Source organism: Rhipicephalus sanguineus, chromosome 10 (assembly GCF_013339695.2).
Source record: "Rhipicephalus sanguineus isolate Rsan-2018 chromosome 10, BIME_Rsan_1.4, whole genome shotgun sequence".
Taxonomy (NCBI): Eukaryota; Metazoa; Arthropoda; class Arachnida; order Ixodida; family Ixodidae; genus Rhipicephalus; species Rhipicephalus sanguineus.
The window spans coordinates 58,355,917-58,381,777 of NC_051185.1; the positions used below are offsets into that span (position 1 = coordinate 58,355,917).

At 43.7% G+C, this 25,861-nt stretch overlaps 1 protein-coding gene and 1 long non-coding RNA gene across 2 annotated transcripts; one reads left to right on the plus strand and one right to left on the minus strand.

Moving 5' to 3' along the window:
* Window positions 1–2,235: 2,235 nt before the first annotated feature.
* Window positions 2,236–9,564, minus strand: LOC119371942 (uncharacterized). The gene is made up of 3 exons (XR_005179356.2): window positions 9,456–9,564; window positions 5,297–5,618; window positions 2,236–3,997 (listed from the first exon to the last, which is right to left on the minus strand). It is a non-coding gene; the product is annotated as an uncharacterized LOC119371942 (long non-coding RNA).
* A 296-nt stretch (window positions 9,565–9,860) lies between these two features.
* Window positions 9,861–10,188, plus strand: LOC125760219 (cytochrome b-c1 complex subunit 6, mitochondrial-like). The gene has a single exon (XM_049420012.1). The coding sequence runs from the start codon at window positions 9,937–9,939 to the stop codon at window positions 10,183–10,185; it is 249 nt and encodes an 82-aa protein (XP_049275969.1). The 5' UTR covers window positions 9,861–9,936; the 3' UTR covers window positions 10,186–10,188.
* Window positions 10,189–25,861: the final 15,673 nt, after the last annotated feature.

The window sequence follows — 25,861 nt, forward strand, 5'->3', positions numbered from 1 at the left end:
GCCCCCCTGAAAAAATTTCTGCCTACGCCATTGTACTGTAAATATGCATAAAGCTTTCATATTGGTCACTTGCAGTGGCATTCATTTGCATGACAAGTATAGAAAGCATGCATGCTGAATGTGAAACAAAATAGAGCGTGGTGCAACTAATGTTGAAGATGAACTCGTGGTGATTTAAGTTGTGAGATGTTTTTTCTGAGTGTTACAAAGCAACACCGTGGAGCTAGAATTAGAAGGGAATGCGAAGATTTTGTTGGACTAGAAATCCGTATGCACAGTATGAGACTGACGCCAACCATCCAGCGTTTTGAGAATGTGTCGTGGATCTTGATGTACTGGTTTTCACGAAGGAAACTCAGCATTGTGGAAAACATGTAAAGTGTCTGATGTGCCATATAAGACATGCACCTGTGGTGTGGTGTTGAGAGTATTGGGCTTTGGTATTAGAACATGAAGGCTCATACTCTGATGGATCATATTTGTTTATTTACCTTTCAAAATTTATGTCACCAGCACTGCTCTTTCCGTCCAACCTCCATGTTCAGCTGTGTTCATGCTGCTGGCGTATGAGTGACTCAGTGAACAGTATTCGTGAGCTTGTGGACGAATACTGCAAAAATCGCCACGAGCCTGCTTGCAACCCCTGAAGAATCTCCAGCATGCATGCCAGCATATGGAGACACTTGACGCGATTCTGTTTTGGCAAAAATTGATAGACATCACCAGCTGAACACTGTCTTTGCTCAGTGATCCAATTATATGTGCACTGTTTTACCGTTTGATAGTGCAGCCTGTGGATTGCGTTCCATGAATATTCATTATGCTTAGGCATTCAGGGTTACTTTACTGATGAAGGATACAAGAATGTTTAAATGTGTGAGTATTTATATGCTGACTCAACGACAAAACATGACCATCCCTCTGTCACGTAAGGCGAATTTCTATGAAGAAATAAATTTTCTTGGCGGTGCTACATCTCAAAGTTGTGGCTCCGTGCTCCGAAGTCAAGTGCCTTACCCGCTGTAATAGTCGCCCACATTTCCAGCATGGGAACACATCTGACCTACATGAATGCATTGTATGAGCAGTAAACAACAAATGTAAAAGAAGCATACTTTCTACTTATTTCACGATGGTGGATAAAAGCCCTCTCCATGAAAACATGCGAGTCCTTTTGTGAGGACTATTTTTATTTCTGATTGACACTTCTAGCAGTTTTATATGTTTATATAAACGCAGTGTGTAGGTGCATTTTCTGGGAGCAAGCGTTTTGTAATGACGCCTATTTTGACACCATAAGTATGAAAAGAAAGGTCACTGTAGCTGCTGGAAAATGTATATAGAGTGCTCAGCAATGGAAGCTTACTTGATACTCTAAGTGCATGGCTGCTGGCAGTGAGGGTGATGGTAAGGGCAAGAGAGTTTGTGACACATAGAGACTGCATCCGGTAGACAGCTGTTCAGACTGTACTTCTTGGTGGCACTGTTAGTGTGCTGCTTGCCATTGCTTCAAAACCCTGCGCTCACGTGCCATACCGCGCGATGCGGCTGGAGCTGGTGGGCGCACGTTACGAAGGTATGCAGTGCTCTGCTGGTGCCACCGAGAACCACAGACAGAACTATTGTTTACCCGATGCAGTTGCCATGTGTCACGAATGCTCTTGCCGTCACCCTCACTGCCAGTAGCCATGCACCCCAATATCGCGTTTCAATCGCCGAGCATTGTATATTTCATGGCACTTCCATTCAGTACTGGCATAACGGTTTTTGGCATGTATAAAATACTCCTACATAACGTTAACGCCTAACTGGGCTTCTCACGTAGGCGTGGCCAGGACTTTTACAGCTTCAGAAATTCTGTTCAAGCAGTTCAGTAGCTTGAGAGATTTCAAGTGCATGCCCACAAAGCCTCTGCAAGCTGCCTATTCACTTTCAGTGAATGCCGCAGCAAGGACCACAGTCTAAGCCAAACTTGGTTCTGCAGCTACCGTGGCACATTCTGCCTGAAATCATGCTGCCACTTGGTATACCTGCCACAGTTCTCTCTATCACTGTTGGCAACATTATAGCACGTAGATTGTGCATTGCTTTGCAGATTGCATTAACGAGTTCTCTATATGAGAGCTTGAAATACTTTCTTCTTGAAGAATGTTAATAAATCTCTTTCACACAAGCATTCCAATGAGTTTTAGCGAAACATGTCTCTGCCTAGAATCAAGTCAATCTAGTCGGGGTTGTGAAAGCACAGTTAACTGGAATGTAAAGCACTTGCTGGTTTCTGTTCTCTGTCATTTCTTTATTGATTGATGCATTTATTCCCACATTTACACAACACATGGATGCTGTGCATTTACTTCATGGTTCTTCCTTTTAATTGGCTATGGCCCGAGGTATATGGGTGTCCCTTATTTGTTTTATCACTGCATAATATGTTATGCCAGACTTGGAATGTTTAATTCCAACTCTGTCTTCCATACCAATGTGCCTTCACTCTTGGTTTATTCACGCATAACACACACAGAAACCTTTATAAACAAAGAACTAGTCAATTCAAATAATAGGCTTCTGTTATTAAACTAGTTTCTTTTCTTGACGAGACAAGTTCAGTGGAAGTTGGAGGCTTGCAGTGGTGAAAAATCCTTGAACAGAAAATGTCGCTCGAGTCAATGTTTTGACAAGTGGACTTGTTTTTATCAAGGCTGCCGTGACAAAGGCAAGTTCAAAAATTAGTGTAATTTCTTCAATAAAAAGCCAACACCTGCAGAATATTTTGCATACGGAAAGCATTGAAAATTGAACTTAATTGGTGGGTTATGACCAATTTGATTGTATCCAATTTACAGTTTTAGATTTAATAAAGGCCAGAAAGATAAGAAAACTGATAGATATAGATGGCAATTTTTAATGATAACCTCGCACCTGTATACGCATGGCGGTCACGTTTAAAGAAGTCGTGGACATTTGGTAAAGAGACTAAAGACCATATGTGTGCCATATGTATACCATCTGTGTACCATGTGTGTACTATCTGTGTCAAATGAACGTGAACAGCAGCAAGCCTTCATTACTAATTCACTATCACTCGGTAGTTAATATTTAATAACAAACACCTGCTGGCAATACACAGAGGCCAGATTTGGGATGTAGATTTTGTTCTATGACTAAGCTGTCAAATTAATTTGTGAAAGTGTTGCTGCATTTCATACTAACCAATTCAGCCAAGTACATATACAAATTCTTTTTGTAAAAATGTCTACACAGTGCATCACAAGCATCTGGTGATGTTAAACCACACAAAGCATATACAAAAGAAATTACAATGAAATAAATTAATATAAAATAAACTGAACAAAAGACATCACACTAAAAAATAAATCATAAATATACCATTTAAAAAGGTTAACTTATGTTAACATTTTCTGATAAAGAAGTGTGCAGCCATACTTTCTAGCATGAGAGCATTGTCTCTAATGTAATGTAAATCATAAATATTTTACATATTTTTACAGCACCTGAGCAAGAGTGAAATGACACTACAAAGTATAATGAAAGTAACTCATTCACCTTTGTAGTTTTATGCCACTAACTCGCACAAGCTATTGAACTGATCTGAAGAATGGCACAATTTCTTCCTGCACATTTCTATGAATGGAGTATGTTCTCTGGTAAGCACATAGCAGTACCTTCTTTCTTTATCCTGGTGATTAAATACCAGTCGCTACAATAAATAAATACCTTATCTTTTATGACTGTAGTGAAATGACAGAGCAGCGCGCAGATCTGCATTACATTAGTTCCGGGCAATAAAAGGTGTTGGTGGCTGTCAGTACAGTATATATAATCACTTGACTATGACAATGGTACATCGATAATAGATGAAGCTGCTGGTGTCCTGCAAAAATGCAAGCAAATGGATGTTTTTTGAAAAGAAGCTGGATTCCTGGAAAACCCTGAACAGCACAAGCTCTTGGAACTTTGGTAGGAGGCATGGATGCATCTGTAACACAGCAGAGCTAGGTCACGGTCAGAACCAGCACAAACACTAATAACACATCCACGCAAAATTTTTCATCTTTTGATCTAAAAACCTGTGAGCTATTCCACTCTGGGAAGGTGTATGACCAGCGAAGCTGCTTAGCACACGAACAGAGGTGACACGACGAAGGCCAGATTGGCCAGGCTGTGAATGTACCCATCAACATTCAAATCACTGTGCAGATTCTACCGTGACACAGCGACGACACCACCATCAAGGTTATAAGTAAGCTTCACTGCCACACACGGTAAGGGAAAGCTAGCTTACAAACACCAGGCTCATACCCATCCCGTTAAAGTCGGCTTCTCCTCTCAACATGAATGCATTTCTGAGAAGACATTTTGCCAGGGGCAATATTAGCCATCATATCAACATATGAAGGCCCTACCCATGAAACACATAACCTTTATAAAACGTCTTTAAAACGTTTAAAACCTCTATAAAACGTTTTATGGAGGTTTTGTGTTTCGTGGGTAGGACCTTTTTATTTTACTTCATTTATTGTTTGCTGTTGCCCTGAGGTGCCCACCGGCACTGTTGACACTTTCATTGCTGTTGCCTTCATCTTTCCTTATAGACATGTTGCTCTTCAAGAGTCATAACCACGGCGATAGAAAATACAAGGCGTTCACAGGAAAGAGGCGCACTAGCAATTAAGCGTTATTTCACGTCGATTGCAAATATAAAGCTCTGAAGATCACCACATGGTACTGACACAACCGCCGCATAAGAAAGGATGGATAGGACAACCGCACACTACACCAATCATCTATCCTCTCCCCCTTTCCCTCCTACTAACCCTAACATCACTCCTCCTCACTCACTTCTCTTTCCCACCCCTTGCTATGCTATACTGCGCATGGTTATGCTATGGTTTACCCTCTCACTTCCTCCTTTCTCTCATACTTTCCTCCTCACCCTCACTTCTCTTTCCCATCCCCTTGCTAAGCTATACTATACAAGGCTATGCCATGCTTTACCATCTCCCCTCCTCCTTTCCTTCACATCACTCCTCGCCGTCATTTCCCTACCCGACCCCCTTGCTATACTATACTATTCGCGGCTATGCTATGCTAGGAGCTTCTTGGCACATACCCGGTGAGTTTTTGCATTCGATGCTGGGCAAACCCCAAGCTTAAACAGCTCTGCTGTTAGAAGTCAATCAATCCAATGACAAAAAAAAAAAAAAATCGTCTAGGAGCAGTGTGACACCACATGCTGTGATAAAAAAAAAATTACAAAAAACTATGAGCTCCTGACCTTTATGTGTTCTTTGAATGACAGCACATGTGTTTGTTGAGGTTGTCCTTCCGTGAAAAGGACACATTGCAGTGGACACATGAAAAGGGACGTTCTCCCGTATGGCTTAGCAGATGCCGGTTGAGGGTGCAACTGGAAATAAATGTGGCCGGACACAGGTGGCACTGGAAAGGGCGCTCGCCCGAGTGTGTGCGAAGGTGTCTTGTCATGTTGGTCTTCCATCTGCTCACGTATGAGCACTTCTGACAGGTGTGAAGCGGGCCACCCATGGACATAAGTGAATCAAGGTCCTCCTCTAGGGACAACGTCAACTGTGAGGAACCTGCAAGATCACAGGGAGGACAGGAAGGTGACACATTACACATGTGATGAAAGGGGAGTGCTGGATACAACAATAAAAAGCGACTGGCATACATGGTCGCCTACGACTACTAAAACCACGTTTCTGTAGCTCCAATAGGGGACCGACACAGTAGCACAGTGGCGTAACCAGGGGGGGCACACCGAGCACGTGCCCCCCTCCCCCAACTTTTTTTGCCATTGCATACAGAGCTCAAAATGACACTCCATCACATTTGCCTGCCCGACCCCCACTTCAGATCAAGGAGGTGCCCCCCCCCCCCGAAAAAAATTTCTGGCTACACCCCTGCAGTAGCAATACGTGTAATGTTACTGCGTCTTGTGCGGCTTCGTGCTATAAATGGGTGGTTGTCAATTATCCCTTTCATAGTAAGTGTACTATTACCTAATTATCCATTCCTCTGTACTTAACTGGTTATACTCAATACATGTGAATTCCTGCTAACTGATACACAGAGGTTGAATTTGGCATGCAGTTGATACTGCATGTCTAAACAGGAAAATTATTTTGCATATGTACCACTGTGCTAACCCATCAAGTAAATGACTAGATTTTTTACATGGAACTATCTGTACATGCAGCAGAACAAAAGCATCAATTGATACTTGAATGCATGAAGCATATGAAATAAAATACCAGTGAAAGAAACACGTGAAAAAGAAAAATTTTCATACGCATACAGACTTTATAGTGGCGTCATGGTGTCTAGTGGTGGAGAGAATAGCCATATTTCTGCACATAACACACTGCATTTTTCTCTCTATTGGCACATTGCAAATATTTTCTATTAATTGATTTTCTATTGCTGTAATGAAAGCAAATACATCTATCGAGCGCTGAAAGTAACTTATTCACCGCGTAATCATTCTGTCACACTATCACGTACATGAGTAGATATTATACTACACCATTATACATAACTCATTATCTTGAATGCGTACAACAGGTGCAAATAGAGGCCAGGCTTAGCAAATGACACTCATTCGCCTAAGCGATCAAAGTACCTTGTATGTGTTACACTACAAACTATGCATGTTTTAAACATCACAGCATACCATGAACAACCGTAAAAGCATCAACTTACATAAACATGAAGACACAAGAAATGAACAAGAGTACAAAATAAGAATAGCCCTGTGTTCGATTATGAGGATGGTTACGTTCGATTATGAGGATGGTAAGCATGGTTACGTCACTGTCACAATGTTAAATCTCAATAACTCAAACTGCTGCATCATAAGACAGAGCAAACAAGCAGATGCTTTCTATGAAGAAGCTTGTGTGATGGATATCTGGTGAAGTCAGAAGCAGTGGTCTTGGACAATCAGTAGGAGCGATGATTACATCTGTAACAGCACAAAAACTACTGTCAGAGCCAGCATCAATATTAACAGCACATCCGCACAAACTTTTTCTTCATACTGATAAATGTATTCGTATTAAAGGCACACTTATCACTGTAATATGACCCTTCTATTTACAACACACTCATTCAATCATTCCGGACTTAATTCATATAAGACCTTGTACCTATTGCTTTCTGAACACAAATTTCCATAAGTCAACTGTCTTTCCGAAAATGACTTTTTGACTGAATGACTGAAAGAAGGAAAATTTTCTTCTTTCGTTTATTCGTAGTGAGGGTCTTGTTCCGGCACCCTCGATGCCTTCAGGTAGTATGCGAGGGCTTATTGGTCACCTGTCCGCTCGTTAAAAAAAAGATCGCATGCTAGGCGACGCCAGCTGGCAAAAAAATAGTATCCTACACTCGCCGTCATGGCTACAAGCTGCGCTCACTAGCACTCCGAGGTTTATATGCACAGAAATAGCCGATAAAGTAGACGGGAAGACGACTGCTGCTGTAGCTCAATTGGTAGAGCATTGGATGCATTATCTGAAGGTTGCAGGTGTGGTCCCTGCCAGAGGCAATTTGTCTTTTCGTCCACTTTAATTTCTTCACATTTATATCATAAATACTACAATGCAGTTAAAAGACTACAAATAACATCTCCTATGCCTTCCTTGACTTCATTATCTGCAGCCTGCAAGTGACCGCTTGTTCAGTTCATTGTCTGTTGGTTTTCATTATAAAGTTATTCTTGTCTGAATACCACTTCTCAAGATATCAAGATGTAACTTGTCAAGATCCACTTCTCAATATACTCGTGACATTACCACTCGAGTGAATTAAGACAGTGCTATGACATATGCAGACACTCACAATATTCACAACATCCTGGTTGGCTGGTATGGCAACTTCAACGCGGCGCCACCACTGGTCTTATTTGTGCATTTGTTCGGACTTATTGAGCCTTCTCTCACAGTAATAGTGGCCTAGCCTCCTATAATAACAAGCTAGTTAAATACAGCAGATCGATATACCGTTTAGTGCGCCTTTTAGTGTGGATGAACATATAAGGCCGGAACAAGTATTGTACCAGTTCGCATCAAAGCACTTATGCTAACAAGAGATTTATGTAAACAGCATTAGGTACCTTCATTTACAAGCAATGCTGTTAAGGAGAGTTCTGCAACATTTTCTGTGAGGCAGTGAGGTCGATGTCGAAACGTAAATGCATACTGTGTTGGGGCCAAGAACTTGCTTTGAAGTTTAATGATTGATGACCATAAGATGATGGTTATCTCTCATATGTCTGAAACACATGGAAAACAACCTACACGAAGGTTTTTTTTTAAATCAGTGCTTAATTTTTACTCCTCGCGTTGTATTATTATGCCTCTAGACAAGAGATCGCTTGGAATTTGTGCAGCTGCAGCCAACTATGTTGCGCACTGTGTGGAGCACTTGTACAGAAAACCCAACCCTGACCTCACTTGAATGCATTGCTGCTACGTTCTGGTGAATGAGGGTAGCGATGCAGGCTTGTTGATTTGTCATACTTTTAAGGGTTGAGCGTGAAAGAACACAGGGAGAAAACAAGGATTGTACAAACACACTAGCACTGATATGAATGTACACACACTGTGCCAGTGTGTGTATAATCTTCCTTTTGCCTGTGCCTTCTTTCGTGCTCAACTCCTAAAAGTTCTGGTGAAGCTGTGAGGCAGCAATTAGTAGTTCTCCAAAAAAGTGAGTGAACTTGCTTACACTGCTTCACTTTCACTGATGTAAAATTTGTCAGATCAGCACAAATTTATGAAGATCATTTTACAAAACTCTGTGCAGTTGATCTTGTGCTTTAAATTAAGGACAGCTATTGAGGCAGATGAACGACTGCCAATACTGATGAGTCAGTGCATGGTTAAAGGTTGCTTGGGTGTGAAAATACGTGCACACAGTGTTGACACTGGTACGGCTTCAGGTGTGCCTGGTCAGATGGTTAATGGTCAAAACAGTAACCGTACAGGAATGGTCAAAAGTTCGCGGGCTACACTGCCATAGGAATACATAGGATAGCGTCCTGAAAACATTCGACCCCTCCCCCCTTCTATACATGTGCCATATGCAATGGTGATCTCTGCTCTCCATCACTTTCGGCACTTGGTACAAGAAAGAAAACATATCAGCACCACCAGAAAATGTACACAGTGTTATAAAAGAAACTGATGGCAGGGGAACTGTACGGTCCTGCAAGCACCATAACCAAGTGAAGCGTGCAAACGTTTGCTTCGCAGTGTTGAAACTCATTAACACATTTTTCAAACGCTGGCACAACCAAGGAGGATCGAAACCTCCTTGCGCACAATACGCGTCGACCGAACGACATCCATGAGTTTGATATTCCGCGCTTTTTTTGCAACGATCTCGCAGCACTACCGACCGGAGTTCCCACGCACACCTCAAATAACGACTTCGAGAGTTCGTCCGGCGACGCACTTGAGTCCCTGGAACGTTATAAACTCGTTATCACCGACAGTCGCAACTAAAGTCGGTTCTTTGAATGAAAGTGAAAGCAGCGGCACACCAGGCACACCGCTCACGCTGTTTTTTTGTATATTTCTGTTTTCATTTTCGTTTTTACTATCCATGGTTGCCAGGTGATATCAGCAATAACGCCGTTGCTTGTGCGTGTTGCCGAAAGTACGAACGTACGTAGTCAATTAGCAAAACTGAAGCTCGTGTTCAAACTTTAGCGGCCTTTTTAAATGAGCTGAAATTTGTTATTATGCGTAAAACATAGGTGTTCTGCCTCCTTTTTAAAAAAGAACATCTGGTTCTTGTAGTCACGTGACTAAGATCGATCTCATAGGTTCCTTTTTCCGGTCTCTTCACCGCGGTTGTGTGGGTCACCTTCCTCGTGTCTGCTGTGTGGTCAGCATGGATAAAGTGAAGCCCGTCGTGAAGGCTGCCGACGAGGAAGAAGAGCTGGTCGACCCCCTGGACACCCTTCGGGAAAAGTGCCGCGCCGAGAGCAAGTGCGCCGGCCTCGGGGAGAAGCTGCAGGAATGCAACGACCGCGTCAACAGCCGGTCTCAGACTCTCGAGACTTGTACGGAAGAGCTGTTCGACTTCTTACACTGCGTCGACCACTGCGCCGCCAAGGACATCTTTAAACACCTCAAGTGAAGGTGTGTACCTAATCCGACGCTTTGGTTCCGCGAGAAAGAAGGCCTTGAGTGTAGCACTGCACCGCAGGGTCAGATCACGAGCCTTCGATCAGCGATGGTACTGGAATCTTAACTATGACTTTCTGTAGTGAATTTCTTTCCTCCTCGAATGCAGCAGAATTTGACTGACCCGTACGTAAGAGCATAGGTGTGCGCGCACGTGGGGCAGGGGGGTGGGGAGAGGAGGAGACGACTACTGACCCGAAGGTCGCGGGATCGAATCTCGGCCGCGGCGGCTGCAAATTCGATGGAGGCGAAAATGTTTGAGGCCCGTGTACTTAGATTTAGGTGCACGTTAAATAACCCCAAGTGGTCGAAATTTCCGGAGCCCTCCACTAAGGCGTCCCTCATAACCATGTCGTGGTTTTGGAACGTTAAACCCCAGATATTATTATTGGGGGGAGAGGGGCCGGCAGCTTCAATGGCCCGTGCGCCATTACCATAGCTAGACGTGATTGGTAGCTGAGTATTGTGCAGTCATCACCTCCAGCTTGGCGAATGTCGAGAACTTGTGACCAACATTGAAATTAACATCTGCAATTGTAGGGTGCTGGTCGACTTGAGAAGTGAACAGGTCACTGAGGATTTGTGGAGACTGGTTAGCTAGTTGATCCATCATTACGGGTTACACTGCTTGATGAAACATTGATTTCGGACATAGGCAGGCGGCAGCGAGCTGAAAAAAAAACCACACATTCATGTTGGGCGCCACTACCTACACACACGTACATGTACATGTAGTACATGTGTAGTATACTACACATGTACTACATGGACACACCAACATACAACAAAAGCAGCTGACGGCAGGCCCCGCGGAGATGTACTGACAGACAAATTAACGTGGTCGCAGGCAGCCAGTGGGAAGAAACTGCTGGCAGCCTTTCACCTAGGTTGCTCTGCCAGCAGTGTAGACACGGCAGCAACATCAAGTTACTGACCGAACCACACTAACACCCGCCATTGTTCTAAAGCCGTTTGTATGCAAGAGCCCAGCAACGAGTGTGTAACGCTTCATTCACTCATTCATGAAGTCTGCCGATTATGTGAACGACTCTCATTGGTGGTGGCGAGTCCGTGGCTTTGAGAGAAGTCGCAAGAATGTCTAGGATGCAGAAATTGAAATCTGATACAGAACCACATCTTTACACCTAAGCAGTTTCCTTCCTTGATCTTATCAACCAAAGAAACTCTTAGTGCATCGTCTCATTGGAAGGAAGGAAGGAAGGAAAAACGAGCAAGTTTGGACTCTTGAAGGGCCCTGGGCCACCACACGACCCTCACATAACACGTGTGTCCAGACCATGCAGTGCTATAGGCACTGGCAGTGGTGTTTTCCAATGTGACTGAAGTGCCAGAATGCACATCCTATTCGACAAAAACAAAGCAACATTGTACCGGCCCGGACAAGGTTGTGTCAGGAGTTCTGTTTCACGGAGGCAAGAAACACGTGTTGACAACTCTTCTCGTTACCAAAAGACGGGCAAGGCTTAATCACCCTAAGACAAGGCGAACTGGCTTTCTGAAATACAGGAGGAATTTTTTCGTAAATTGATCCAAGAATATAGAGGTCACTCAATGGCTACATGGATCTTAGGGGAACGAGAAAGGAGCAGCAGATGCCTGCTACAAGATGCTAACACAACACGCGTGTCTTCCTCCTCCATGAGTAGGGGGACCTGAGCAGGTTCATGTCGAAACGTAGTGCCAGAAAAATCAGGACAAAGAACACACAGCTCAGTCTTCAAATTGGGCAAAGTCGATTTTGGGGATTGGCCACCAAAATTTTGAGTCAATGCTGGCTAGGTAGGTATGAACATGAGTCAACTCAAATTTATAATTAGGCGCCTGAAATTCCACTTAACCTTATCACTTGGTCACATGAGTCCTTTAGTAGTCACGTCGTATGGATTCTGGATGGATGCTGTATTTTCCGCTTTATGGGGCATATAATGCTTTCACATTTGGGTATTTTATGAGTGAACTCAGTCTAAATAGCCATTGCAGTAGTGCATCTTACTGCTTTTATAATTGTCAGTGTGAGAAAATGCATCTCATAAGCTCCAGGAGGCTAGGGTATGGGAAGGACTGGGAGTGAATGCTAAAGGCAAACGAAATCCATCTATTGTCCCTTTTGAACGACCAGAAAAAACATCAAAACATGGCGACACCCTTGGTGAGGACGTTGAGAATGTCTCAAGCTCTGTGCACTATTCTGGGTGATTCCAACACCAGGCATATTGCAGAGCTTAAACTTGCCTGGAAGACCAAACAAAGTAAACCATACAGTCCTTTTAGCATCACAGAGCCGAGACCAGCCTGGAACAGATGTCAACTCTGTACTGGGTCTTGACAGAACTGTGCATCAAAAGATGAACATATTAATCCTTGAACTATTAATGTCTGGTACTGAAATTTACACATAAACAGCGTTCATGCAAGGACCATAGGGGCTGTGAGGCTTTGTGGTCTTTGTTTTACCTGGCCCTGCCCATGAAGCCTTGCTTGAGCGAGAGTTATGGACAGAGACCTCAGTGTCGCAGTGTACTGCAGGATAGTTCTCACACACATTTCTTGCAGGGATGCTGCACCGTAGGATGGTTATTTTGCTGCACTTTGTTTATCCTGAGATGCACAGTAACAACTCGGCAAAATATTGCACTTCCAGGACCATTGTGTTAATCAGAAAATGTACACAAGGGCCTCCATAGTTAAATAAACATTCAAAGAATTAACGATATCATGTTTAAAGGGATAATGACATGGTGTTGTAAACTTCACTGAAACTTCCTGCTCTCCACACTTCCGGGGGGGTCACGTTGGAGCAGGGTATATTTTGGTATTTGCTCCAGGTCGTTCAGTGGTGGACAAGTAGCAGCGTAGCAGACGTTTGCTGGAGTGAGGATCAAAAACATGTGGTAGCTGTAAATATGGGCAGTGGCCAACATAATGGCCAAGGTCACGGGTTACACTCCAAATTATTTGCAATTCCGGGCACCTATTGGGCTCTGCATGGTTCGATCTGTCCCATGTGGCAGAGGCGAAGCTTCATGTGGCAGAGGCGTGTTCATTGTTCGCAGTCAAAAATGTCTGTACCACAGAAATTGGGCAAACCCCACTACTCACTTCTGGTCCACTAAAAATAGAGAGTTTTAGTTTAGTGCGCGCAACGGCCTTGCGCACGCAACGGGTAAGAGAGAGCGAGACTGCGCATGTGCTGAACCTAAGAGAGATGCGCACGCTAGATCTCGGCGCTTACGTTGCGCCCGCTACGGCCGCTGCGTACCTTACGGGCGCTTCTCTCGCGAGATCTCGACTGGTAGAGACAAGCAAAATGGCTGTGCCCGACAGCAGCACAAGCGGCACGGCGGTCATGGCAGCGAATAAATCCCGGGTCCAGTTCAGAATCGCCCTCGATTTGGAGCTCCTTGCCTACGTGAGTAGCTTGAATCCGTTCGCGGACCCAGTGCAGTGGACAGCGATCGCTGCAAAGATGCAGGAGATATTCGATGTCGTCGAGACTGCAGTTGCCCTTCAAAAGCCATGCACCGCTCTTAGTTTGTGAGCATCAAATCGTCTATCTCTTCCCGTGAAAGAGTGGCCAAAAGGCGCTGATTCGAAAGGATGCTGGAAGGCATTTTTACTCCCTCGCTGCTGCTCGCCTCGTAGAAGTCGTACCAGCCGTCACTGTTCACCACAGATCACCTCAACAAAATTTGCGGCATCGTAAAATCTTGCCTTGTCTCGTGCCTTGACTTGTTTCAACTATGATTGGCTATTGTAGTTTATTTCTTAACCATTACATGGCGCAGAAAAACACGCCGAGATGAATGTGCTCACACCTAGACGCAGTCCACATTTCAGTTGTTGCGTACAGTAAACTAAAAATGTAGGAGACAGCCTCAACTCTAACGTACGCAGCACGTAGTCCGTTGCGTACGTACAGGTTTGCGTGCGCTAAACTAAAACTCTCTAATGAAGAAGGGGACACACGGGTGGCAAACACCAATTAAGAACGTGCCCGAAAGGCCAAGCGCACGCAACGGAATGTGCTTGGTGAATTCTCCTCATGTGCCAATGTGGCAAGAAGATGCATGCTGCCCAAATGGCTCTTCAAGGTTGTGCATGAAACGCCAAGCGCATGCGGCAAGCCAGACAAGATGCATGTCGTGGCAGAAAGACTCGTGCTGCTCAAATGGAGTACTTTAAATTGAGCCTATGCTAAAATCAAAAGTGGCTTTCTGGACAAACAATTCAGATTTAGTTGCAGGGTGCGTGATCGGCTACGGTGTGGAATTCAATGTCACCTCTGTGTCGTGCGCTAAACAGCTTCGCTGGTCATCCACATTGACAGTCTGGAATGGCCCCTCAATTTTTCCAATAATGATCCGACTTAAGAACTTCCCCGAGCAAAATACTCCCTGCAGTTTTTTGCCATACAACTTCCTCTGTATAACAAAAATTGTAAAGGAGCTTATTGATGAGCCTTTTTTGATCATGTGACATCTTTTCCTTGTAAACCTGTCCTTTGTACTGTGTGTTCTTTCTGCTCTCCAATATTTTACTTTTGTCCTCTCATGGGCTATTGTGTCCTAGTAATTGCCCCTTCTGGAGGGCTGCACCATAGTTATCAACTCTTCACATAAGTGCAAACAAGGACTCCTTGTTAAAACGGTCATTTCAAAAACTGACAATGATGTTTCAAGCTATTAATACGTGTTTTTCTTTTTTCCAGGCAACTTTGTCACGTGGATGCTGGTCAACCGAAGGCAATACGTAGTGCTGAGCCCGAAAGATGTGAAGGTGGAATAAACAGATTCCATGCTTCAGCTGTCCAGTGCATCTCTATGTAAGGAGTTTGACATCAAGAGTACGGTAAATTGGGTGAATTGGATAGGGCTATGAAAATGGAGAAAGAAAACACAAGATGGGCACTAAGCTTTAACCAGATCATGTTCACAGAAATCAATTCCTTGAAAAGTTACGAAATGCGTAACGCCAACCATAGGCATAACAGGGAAGAGTATACCGATGTTCATGCATTGTCTCACCGCTTGAAGAAAGTTGCCTGAAATTGAAATGTGAATGTAGTGTTGTCGTCACGTTGCAAATTCTGAGGGGTTCACAGCAATGCTTCTGAGCAAGATGTGTGCAAACTTAAGGAGTGATACAGACCTTGGCAACTGAAAAATAACAAAAAGAACTGATTTTGCAAATTTGCTATTTCTATAAGGTGAATTTGATGGTGCACTTGCCAGAAAAAGAATTGGCTCAGGACACTGCATAGTTGAGCAAAAAAATTTCACATTTATTTACCCTCTGAAAAGAGTACTGACACGATTTTGAGACATCGCAAAAGGGACATTTTTCGTTTCCTTGGTATGCAGCGTCAACGCTGTCCACACACCGGAGTCGGAGAACATGTATAAAATATTTAAATTTCACTTTGAAGTTTTCGTCGCTGAGCATCTGCAAGACAGCCCCACTGCAACAGACATTATTCCGACAAGTCAAGACAGTTCTCCCGAGTTTGCGAGTTCTGCATCCTGCATGCAGCCTAAATCGTAGAAATCACTGTCAGGGTCACTGGACGACCATTTACTCATTGTTGCTTATGTGCCACCCTGTATACGAAGTGCCTCTCAACGGGGAGGATACCAGAATCTTGGAAGAATGCCAACATCATCTTGATCCATAAGAAAGGGGACGTCAAGGACCTGAAAAATTACAGGCCCATAAGCTTACTGTCCGTTGTCTACAAGCTATTTACAAAAGTAATTGCTAACAGAATTAATACGACATTAGAGTTCAATCAACCAAGGGACCAGGCAGGATTTCGTACAGGATTCTCAACAATAGACCATATTCATACTATCAATCAGGTGATAGAGAAATGCGCGGAATACAACCAACCCCTATACATAGCCTTCATAGATTACGAGAAGGCATTTGATTCGGTGGAGACATCAGCAGTCATGCAGGCACTGCGGAATCAAGGCATCGACGAAGCCTATATAAACATAATGGAAGAAATCTACAGCGGATCCACAGCCACTATAGTCCTCCATAAAGAAAGCGACAGAATCCCAATAAAGAAGGGCGTACGGCAGGGAGACACGATCTCTCCAATGTTATTCACCGCGTGTTTACAGGAGGTTTTCAGGGCCCTAGATTGGGAAGAGTTAGGGATAAGAGTTAATGGAGAGTATCTCAGTAACCTACGATTCGCTGACGACATTGCATTGATGAGTAACGCGGGAGACGAATTGCAGCTCATGATTACTGAACTGGATACGGAAAGTAGAAGAGTAGGTCTGAAAATTAATATGCATAAAACTAAAGTAATGTGGAACAATCTTGGCAGAGAACAGCGCTTTGTGATAGGTGGCGAGACATTGGAAGTAGTAAAGGAGTACGTCTACTTAGGACAGGTAGTAACCGCGGAGCCGAACCATGAGAGTGAAATAACTAGAAGAATAAGGATGGGTTGGGGCTCATTCGGCAAGCATTATCAAATCATGAATGGTAATCTACCACTATCCCTCAAGAGGAAGGTATATAACAGCTGCATCTTACCGGTACTTACCTACGGAGCAGAAACCTGGAGACTTACAAAGAGGGTTCAACTTAAATTGAGGACGACGCAGCGAGCGATGGAAAGGAAAATGATAGGTGTAACCTTAAGAGACAGGAAGAGAGCAGAGTGGGTCAGGGAACAAACGGGGGTTAAGGACATCATAGTTGAAATCAAGAAGAAGAAATGGATATGGGCCGGGCACGTAGCACGTCGGCAGGATAACCGGTGGTCATTAAGGGTAACTGACTGGATTCCAAGAGATGGCAAACGCGTGAGGGGGAGACAGAAAATTAGGTGGGTAGATGAGATTAGGAAATTTGCAGGTATTACGTGGCAGCAGAAAGCACAGGACCGGGTTGATTGGCGGAACATGGGAGAGGCCTTTGCCCTGCAGTGGGCGTAGACAGGCTGATGATGATGATGATGATGCTTATGTGCACCACGAGCAGATGACTGATTTGCCGCTAGTACGTCGCGAGTTTCTGTATCTCCGTGACATCATACTGCTATGAAACGTCACTGTCCCCTTGATATTGAAACCGAAAGTGTCTTTTAGGGGCGAAGCTCCTTAAGGCGGCACCCGTTCGTCCCTCGTCGTGGTCGTAGTAGTGAGTAACAAGTCTTACGCTTTGACCTCCAAGGTGGTGCCGGTGGGAGATTTCTCCTGTGCGTTGTTGAACAATAAAAAATTCGCAGCGTGCGCGTTAACTAAAAGCCGAATTCTTCTGTCTCTCATTCCCCATTAGCAGCCATTGGCATGTTCCAGTAGGAAACGTTAGTAGAAGTAGAAGTGTAAGTGTTAGCTAAAAGCCGACTTCTTCTGTCTCTCATTGCCATTAGCAGCCATTGTTTACCTCCAAGGTAGTGCCTGGTGAGATTTCTCCTGTGCGTGATTAAACAATAAAAATTTTGTTCAAAACGCCGTTGATTGATGAAATAAACCAACGAAAGACGCCAGATGTTTTGTAAAAGCAGAACGAAAGAACGCCAGATGTTTTTCAGTAGTTCTATGTAGCCACCTCGCCCGATCGTCAACGGGCGAGGTGGACCGGCAACGGCGCGAGGACCCTGCCGTACGAGAGTTAAATCACACTAAAAACAATACTTTGCGGGCGATACACTCTAGTGAGCTTTCAACTTTTCGTCTTAGTGTACATGATAAAGAAATTATTTCTACGAAAAACGCAAGGCACACCTTGAGCAATATGTTTGGTTTTGGGACGCTAAATGGAACCATGAGGCGATGCGAAGCCGGAGCACTTGCACGATCGCGTTCCGTTGGCTTTCGTTGGGCATGCTACCGACCTCGCGTCGTGGAACGCGCGTCCTGTCTTCCCTCTAGCCTTGCCTTTAATTCGCACAGGGCGAGCGGGGAATGCGGTCGCTCTTGGCGCTCTTTCGCTCGGGAGCGGACTTCTTTCTTGCATTTCACCGATCACAAGTGATAATGAAGGGACCACGTAAACCAACAGTACAATAAAAGTTTGATGTTTAATATATACACGATGTTTCACACTCTTTATATTATGTACTGGGCGCATTTCACGGAAGAGTTTCACGGTTTACAGATGATTCCCTCCGTAGCTTCGCCCCACTCATCATCATTCACCCCGTGGATATGCTGTGATTTTTTTAAGGTGGCGGTAATTAAAATATATACGATGCATTCCCAGGCACCACAATAGGCAGGGTTCTGTTTGGTGTCGCTATAGTGTCGCAGAAGTCTGTTGCCAGACTCGGGGGTCAATGTTGCCAGACTGCCGCTGGATTTGGCGGCTAAATTTGCCCCTACAGTTTCAGCTTTCCCGTAAAGTTCCTGTGTAAAGTTCCTGGGTTACGTGCGCCCCAGTGACACGGGCACACCACGGACGCTGGCACGGACGCACGCCTGCCCCGAAGGGGCAGGCGCGCGGGCTAAACAGCGCGTGGCCACGATAGCGGCCAGTAGCGCGTGACCGAGACCCTGCCAACCGGCCATTGAGCGTTAGCGAAATGGCCGCACTCGCGAAGCGAGGGCGAAGCCACGATTAGGTTTCCGCGCCCGAAGGGCGCAGAGGGCCTTCACTGAGCAACAGGAAAATAATGTACTCCCGTTTGTGGGAAACGATCGATGTCTATAGAGTTGAAACGTCTCTCGAAGCCAGGCAAAGCGCCTGCCAGCGGATTACACAGCAACCTTACGGGAAAGCTGGAACTGCAGGGGCAAATACCCCCAAGTCTGGCAACAGACTTCTGCGACACCAAACAGAACCCTGCCCCACAATACTCGTTTTAGGTTTCTTTCGTTTTAGCATTGTTATTTAGAGCAACAATCCGAAAATTTTTTTTAAATTCGTGTCAGTACTCCTTTAATGATTTGGTGTTTTTTAGGAAAGCTCTGAAGATTTTTCGCCTCGATTCCCTCATACCAACCAGTCGTCACACAATGCTAATTGCGTAACGAGTGTGTGGTTTAATGCTTCCCTACCACTGCAAAGTGCACAGCCATAATTCTTCGTCATCAGCCACATGCAGCATCAGCAAAGTGCACATATTACCTTACAGATGTGTAGTGGGTACCGCAGAAAGCGGAATGGCGTAGTGGGTGCTGTCCTACTTCACAAAAATTATGATTTATGGCGTAGTCTATACCTTGCGGAAAGCAAAAACTTCAAACACAGTTGGCCTTGCCCCAACACAAAACTGCGCTCAGAATTTGCATTAGGCAGTATCGTAATCGTCGGTGAATTTTTTATTAGTGAAATCTATTGAGACGAATTGTCCGCATAAAATACTATACTATTAGGAAGATTAATATGAAAACTAAAAATGTTAAACTATTAATAAAATTGTATTTAAAGAGTCACATAATTCACATACTGCGATTTTTACCGAATACATGTCCAGGAATTCGGGACATCGACAACTAGCGCCATCTGTTGTGTTGGCTGCTAAGTGGCACCGTCACTCAATGGGAAACGACCTTTGAACATTTATTGTAGTGTAACGCTTCAATGTACGCTTAAATCACTTCGTCCATATAATATGGGAGTCATTATGCCACAGTGCGAGAAGTTTTGCTTTATTCCCATTAACTTCCTGGGTTCGAGAGCCACTTTTATGTGCTATGTGAAACTCCATAGGAGATAATTTAAAAATTTATATAAAAACAATGCGCCCTCACCTGCTTAAATCACTGAAGGGACCCAATCTCGATGATTCAATATTCGTACCTGTGAAGTTTGGCGGATGTCGGCGAAGTTTCTGAGGTTCGACGGGAACTTTTGTCTAAGGTGCATTGCAGCGAAACCGCCTTATAGGAGTGCATACGCTTCATAGTGTTTACGGTTGCCCTAAAACAGGTGAAAATGTCAGTGTTTTTATATATTCTTGTTTTTCTTGAAGCTGCTAAAGATATGGAGGGTATGAATACTGTGGAGGTCTTAAGTTGTTAATTAGCAATGAGAAGTCTTAGGTTAATTAGAGCAGATGGTAAAAAATGAGAATAGCTCCTCGTAATTCAAAGTAAGTAAGAATTGACAAGATATATTGATACGGATACGAATTTTGCTCCACTGCGTGTAAGTAATCAAGGGTACTAATGAATTTAACAATTTACTTAAAACTTATTGGTGAAAGCGGTTAGTATAGAATGACATGTATATTATATATATATTTAGATATAGTATTGCAATGCACGCCATTAATATTAGATGGCTCTCGCATGCAAGTAACTAGCAGTAGATACTGTTATAGCTAATTAGTAATCTAAGGTATAAGAGATATGGTAATTGTACTCTGTCATTATTAATACTTACGCCTTGAAGTAAATAGAAAAGGGGTCAATAAGAATCAACTAATCCGAGGATTGCGTTGTAATGTATCACATGGAAGTGGAGACGAAGAGGATCAAAGATATAAGAATCTTAGGTTGCTAATTAGTGATTAGGGGTCTTTTAGCTTAATTACTATGAAAAATTAACAGAGTTGACAATGACCCCCAAGAATTCACACTGAGTGAGATTTACTCAGCAACATTATGCACATTTTCACCCTGACCATATAAGTAATCACTTGTAATGAATTCACCAATTTTAAGGTTATAATAAAAATCTTTCAGTATAGAAGGATATGTACATGATATATATAGGGTATTCAATGTATGAAATTAACATCCGAGATAGATAGTAACATGCAATTATCTTTAGTGATAGTTATCGATAATTAGTAATCAGGGATAATTTGGGGAAAATCTATGGAACCTAGCAATTAAAGATGACGATTATAGCTTATTAGTGATCGTTGTAGGCAGTTGCCAAGTGCGGGTATATAGCCAATAAATTAATAGGTCAACAACATAGTAATGTATGAAATGAAAGCATATAGGAAGAGGCTGAATACATTTGGAATGTGTGCTAATTGGCATTTAGGGGCTCTGCAGCGTAAATAATATTAATATTTTTTACAGCAGAGTTATGCCCACGCTTTGTACTACTCGCGATGTAGACAAAACACAATCATCATTATGCCGGCGCACTCAGCATAGCTGTACCTAGTTAAGCCATGTTAATCATAGCCAATTGTAATTAAGTTTAGTTGAGCACGATGAAAACTAATTATCCAAGCATAATACAGCCAGAAGGCTAATTAGCCCTAATTAAGCCGAGTTGAGATTCTAGTCTGCGTAGTCATGCCGAGCTCGGCAAGAGATGCCGAGCGATACCGATATATTAATTATGATTGAGTCTAATTAGCATTCATTACGTTAATTAACTAATTAGGTCTAGATTGACTTGTGGTGAAAGCTCGTCGAGATGAAGCCTCGAGTATGTAGATTATACTAATTAAGCTCATTAGCATGATTAATCTAATTAAAATATAATTAATGCTAGCTTGACTAGGGATGCAAGTTAAGCTAGACCAAGTTCCAAATGTGCAAATTAGACCTATTGCGCTAATTATTCCAATTAATCTGATTAAGCTAATTAACCTATTCGGTGTTGTGACTGCCGAGCGATACCCAATCGAACCCGATCAACGCCTAGTCTATACTCGTGATTACCAATGTGACCCCGTGAAGACTTCGTGCATCGTCGTGTGAATGCACGTGTGTCTAGTCAAGCCAAGACCAGCCAAGTAATGACCAGCTCTGCTCTAGCCAAGGTTTGCGCGACTCAGTGGAATAATACCCGGGGTTTAACGTCCCAAAACCACGATATGATTATGAGAGACGCCGTAGTGGAGGGCTCCGGAAATTTCGACCACCTGGGGTTCTTTAACGTGCACCTAAATCTGAGTACACGGACCTCAAACATTTTCGCCTCCATCGAAGATGCAGCCGCCGCGGCCGGGATTCGATCCCGCAACCTTCGGGTCAGCAGTCGAGTGCCATAACCACTAGACCACCGTGGCGGGGCGCGCGACTCAGTGCAAGCTGCGCAAATTTTTGAAAATTAGGTCAGCTAAGCAGAATTCACGGTAAGAGTATCTTACTAATGTTGATCTACATTCGCACCTTGGTACACAGTGCATTACTAATGAATGGCGACAATGAATTCAACATATGCTCAATTTAGGGGTGAAAGCTGTCAGTGTAGGACATCAGTAAAATAGATAGATAGTATCTAATCTATGCAGCTATAGATCTCAATGTATGCAGTTACAGTACAGTGGTGGGAAGTAGTAGAATATCATTCATTATTAGCAGTCATAAATATCATTAATTCGTAATCAATTATAATTATTCGTTTAATATAGATACCATATATCACCGACAAGTGTCAAGAGAAATGTTTACGAGAGATGACGATTTAAAGGAGTACTGCGTTGACAACGGCGCGAAAATTGGACGAAGGCTATAAGGAAAAAACAACAACACAAGCGCTCGCACATTGATGAGTTATGCAAAACACTGGGTGCAAAAGAGCCTGATGTAAGAGAAACGATATGCAGAAGGGTGTCTTCAAGGGCTAGTTGCTACATGTTACTGCACTCAAAACCGCGCGAAAACGGCAGGAAGGCTAACGAACAAAGGAACAGCGCTTCTGTTGTTTGTTCCTAAGCCTTCGCCCCGTTTTTGCGCTGTTTGAAACGCAGTAACATGTACCAACTGACCCTTCAAGACACCCTTCTGCAATTTAAAGGAGTAATTAAATCTACTGATAGTTTTAGGAAATTAATAATTAAGTGCAGATATATGATAAAAATAAATTGAGGCATATGATTGCAAAGCATCAGATGATAGTCTAAAGAGAGAGGGTGAATGCATTGCGAGATTCTCTTGCTAATGAACCTTTTCAAGCAATCCCAGAAAGCCCCGCGGGAGCGTAGCGCACTATGGGAAAAGTTTGTACATCGAGCGAGCCGCCCGTTCGGTCGCCCGCGGCTCGTTGGTGCCGTGGGAGCACGAAACGAAAGGAACGTACACGTCGCGGCTTGTTGAATATTCTTACATCGTAAAAGACTACACTTATCCAAACGCATCTGCCTGTGTATCTACGCATGAAATGTGAAAGGAATAACACAGTCAGTGTAGGTATTGCCGAGCGTATGTATATCGGACGTAGCAGTTAATCGATATGTGCGTTATCGCGTGCCGATGCCGTCACGACGTTCGTTTGTCAATAATGTGAGCGGAACACCGAATTCATGTTTAGTGTATGAATACTTGGAAGGTACAAATGCGAATGTGCCGTATTGAAATGCCATAGAATTTTCCGCCTCAGCATTTGGTGTCATGAACACTTTTGCGCTTGCTCACTGCGTTTAGCCGTTATGGCATATTTCAAAGATAATTTCAGTGTTAGAGACTCACCTTGCGCACGACTACACATATCTACGGCATCATTCACCTGTGAGCAAACACGTGAAAGTACAACCAGCGTTTCTAAAATGCAACAACTGCAGTTAGTATCAACGAAGGGCGCTAGAATCTTATCATTTTTTATATACATGTATATGCGGTGCGAGCGACGCGCACGCAGTCTAATCAGTCTCTCGAGTACTCTGTAAATATCACAACCTCACCTTGCGCTCGTCGACAGTGCGATGGGCGTTGATTCCAAGTGGATGCGCGAATTGTATAGACCGCTCCTGGACTTCATCTAGAAAGCCACGTGGTATCGTTTTATTTAATTTTTACTGCAGGGCTGGGGTCTCAAACGTGACTCGCACGTGACTGACTTCGTCCCATCCCTTTATCGGTCATCTCTAGAACGGACGAAGCCTCAAAGGGGTCAAGAGGAAACTGCGCACAGGCAAAAACCGGACGTATGCACTAAGGGATGAGGAAGGCAAAGTCACTGTGAATATGGATAGGAAAGTTAAAATAGCTGAGGAGCTTTACAAATATCTGTACAGTAGCCAGGACAACGAGGACGATAACGTAAGAAGTAGGCAAGAGGAATCGGACAACCCACCAGTAATGACATGGGAAATAAAGAAATCCTTAAAGGGAACGCAAAAAGGCAATTGCCGCTGGTTAGGATCAGGTAACATCAGAACTGTTGAAAGACGGTGGACAGATTGTTTTAGAAAAACTGGCCACCATGTATAGAAAGTGTCTCTTGACGATGAAGGTACGAGAATCTTGGAATAATTTTAAAATCACCTTAATTCATAACAAAGACGACGTCAAGGGCTTGAAATATTACATACCGATCTGCTTACTGTCCGTTGTCTACAAGCGATTTAAAAATATAGCAAGATTCCGTACAGGCTACTCGACAATAAACAGATTCACACGATCAATCAAGTGATAGAGAAATGCGCGGAATATAACCAACCCCTACATATAGCCGTCAGAGATTACGAGAAGGTATTTGATTTGGTCGAGATGGCAGCAGTCATTCAGGCACAACGGAATCAGGGCGTCGACCAACCGTATATAAAAAAAATTCGGCAGATCCCACGCACCGTGGGAGTCTACATTATGCGAAGCACATGCGGCAGGTAGGTGACTGTGGCGTAACTTTTTTTACTTAGCGGCACGTTACACAATGACGCTAAAGATTTGTATAAATTTTATACGCACAGATATATATGTGAGGAGACGCATATGTGTTATATAAAATCAGTTGTTTACGGTTGGGTAACGCTGCCAATGGCAACGTGGGGTATTACCAACACCAGAAGCGGTAAGCTCATATGTATTGCTTATACGTGTCCCGAGAGAACGCACGCCGTTTCACGAACCCGTGTGCATGCGTGCAAGAAGTTCTTGACAGATCTTCAACAAGGGCATCATCACCGTGATCAGTGAGCACAGCAGCTGGTCATGATTGTTATGGATCCGGTCGGGATCGTGGTGACGAGGGGTCTATGTGTAGTAAAGTATGTGGTTAGTAGGGCTGTTGAATTCGTGGATGCCTCGGTCGTTTTGTCGACAAATTGTCTGTCGACAGAGCCGGCGAAATGTCGGAACCTGAAGCACCTTTCGCGTTGGTGAGGTATAGGCCATCGAGGCCGGTAGGCCTGGATAGTGCTACGTAGGACCACATCAGTGGATGATGTGGTGTGTATTAGGCTACCTGGAGGTATGTGGCCTACGTAGCCTAGTCTACAAAGCGGCTGTCAATCAATCTGGCATTATCCTCGGTAGCATGAGGCCTCGCCCAGCCTCGTAAGAAATGAAGAGGACACTGCGTCGTTATAGGACGAAGGCACTTTACGGTGCGGTGATGTGGATATCAAAGTAACTTTCGTAATGTATTCCTCCGGGGTCGAGCAATGCTTCAAATAGCTTGCTGAATCATAGAAATACAACCGTAATGTTTATTAAATGCTATAAAAGCGGAGCAACACTGGAACTACAGATGTTAGTCTGATGACGCCTGTATCGTAGGAGTACACATCGTAGAGTATCATGTAGTGTTTATTGCTTTCTTGAAAATTAGATAGCCGGCACCACAACCACAATTGACGTGGAACCGATAATACGCCTACGTAGGCTGTTTTTTCAAACCAGTTTATAGACCTGGCGTGGCTCAGTGGTAGAATACCTGATTGCCACGCAGAATGCTTGGGTTCGATTCCTGCTGGGACTTTATTTTCATTTTTTCCATTCGTTGAGTCAACGCTG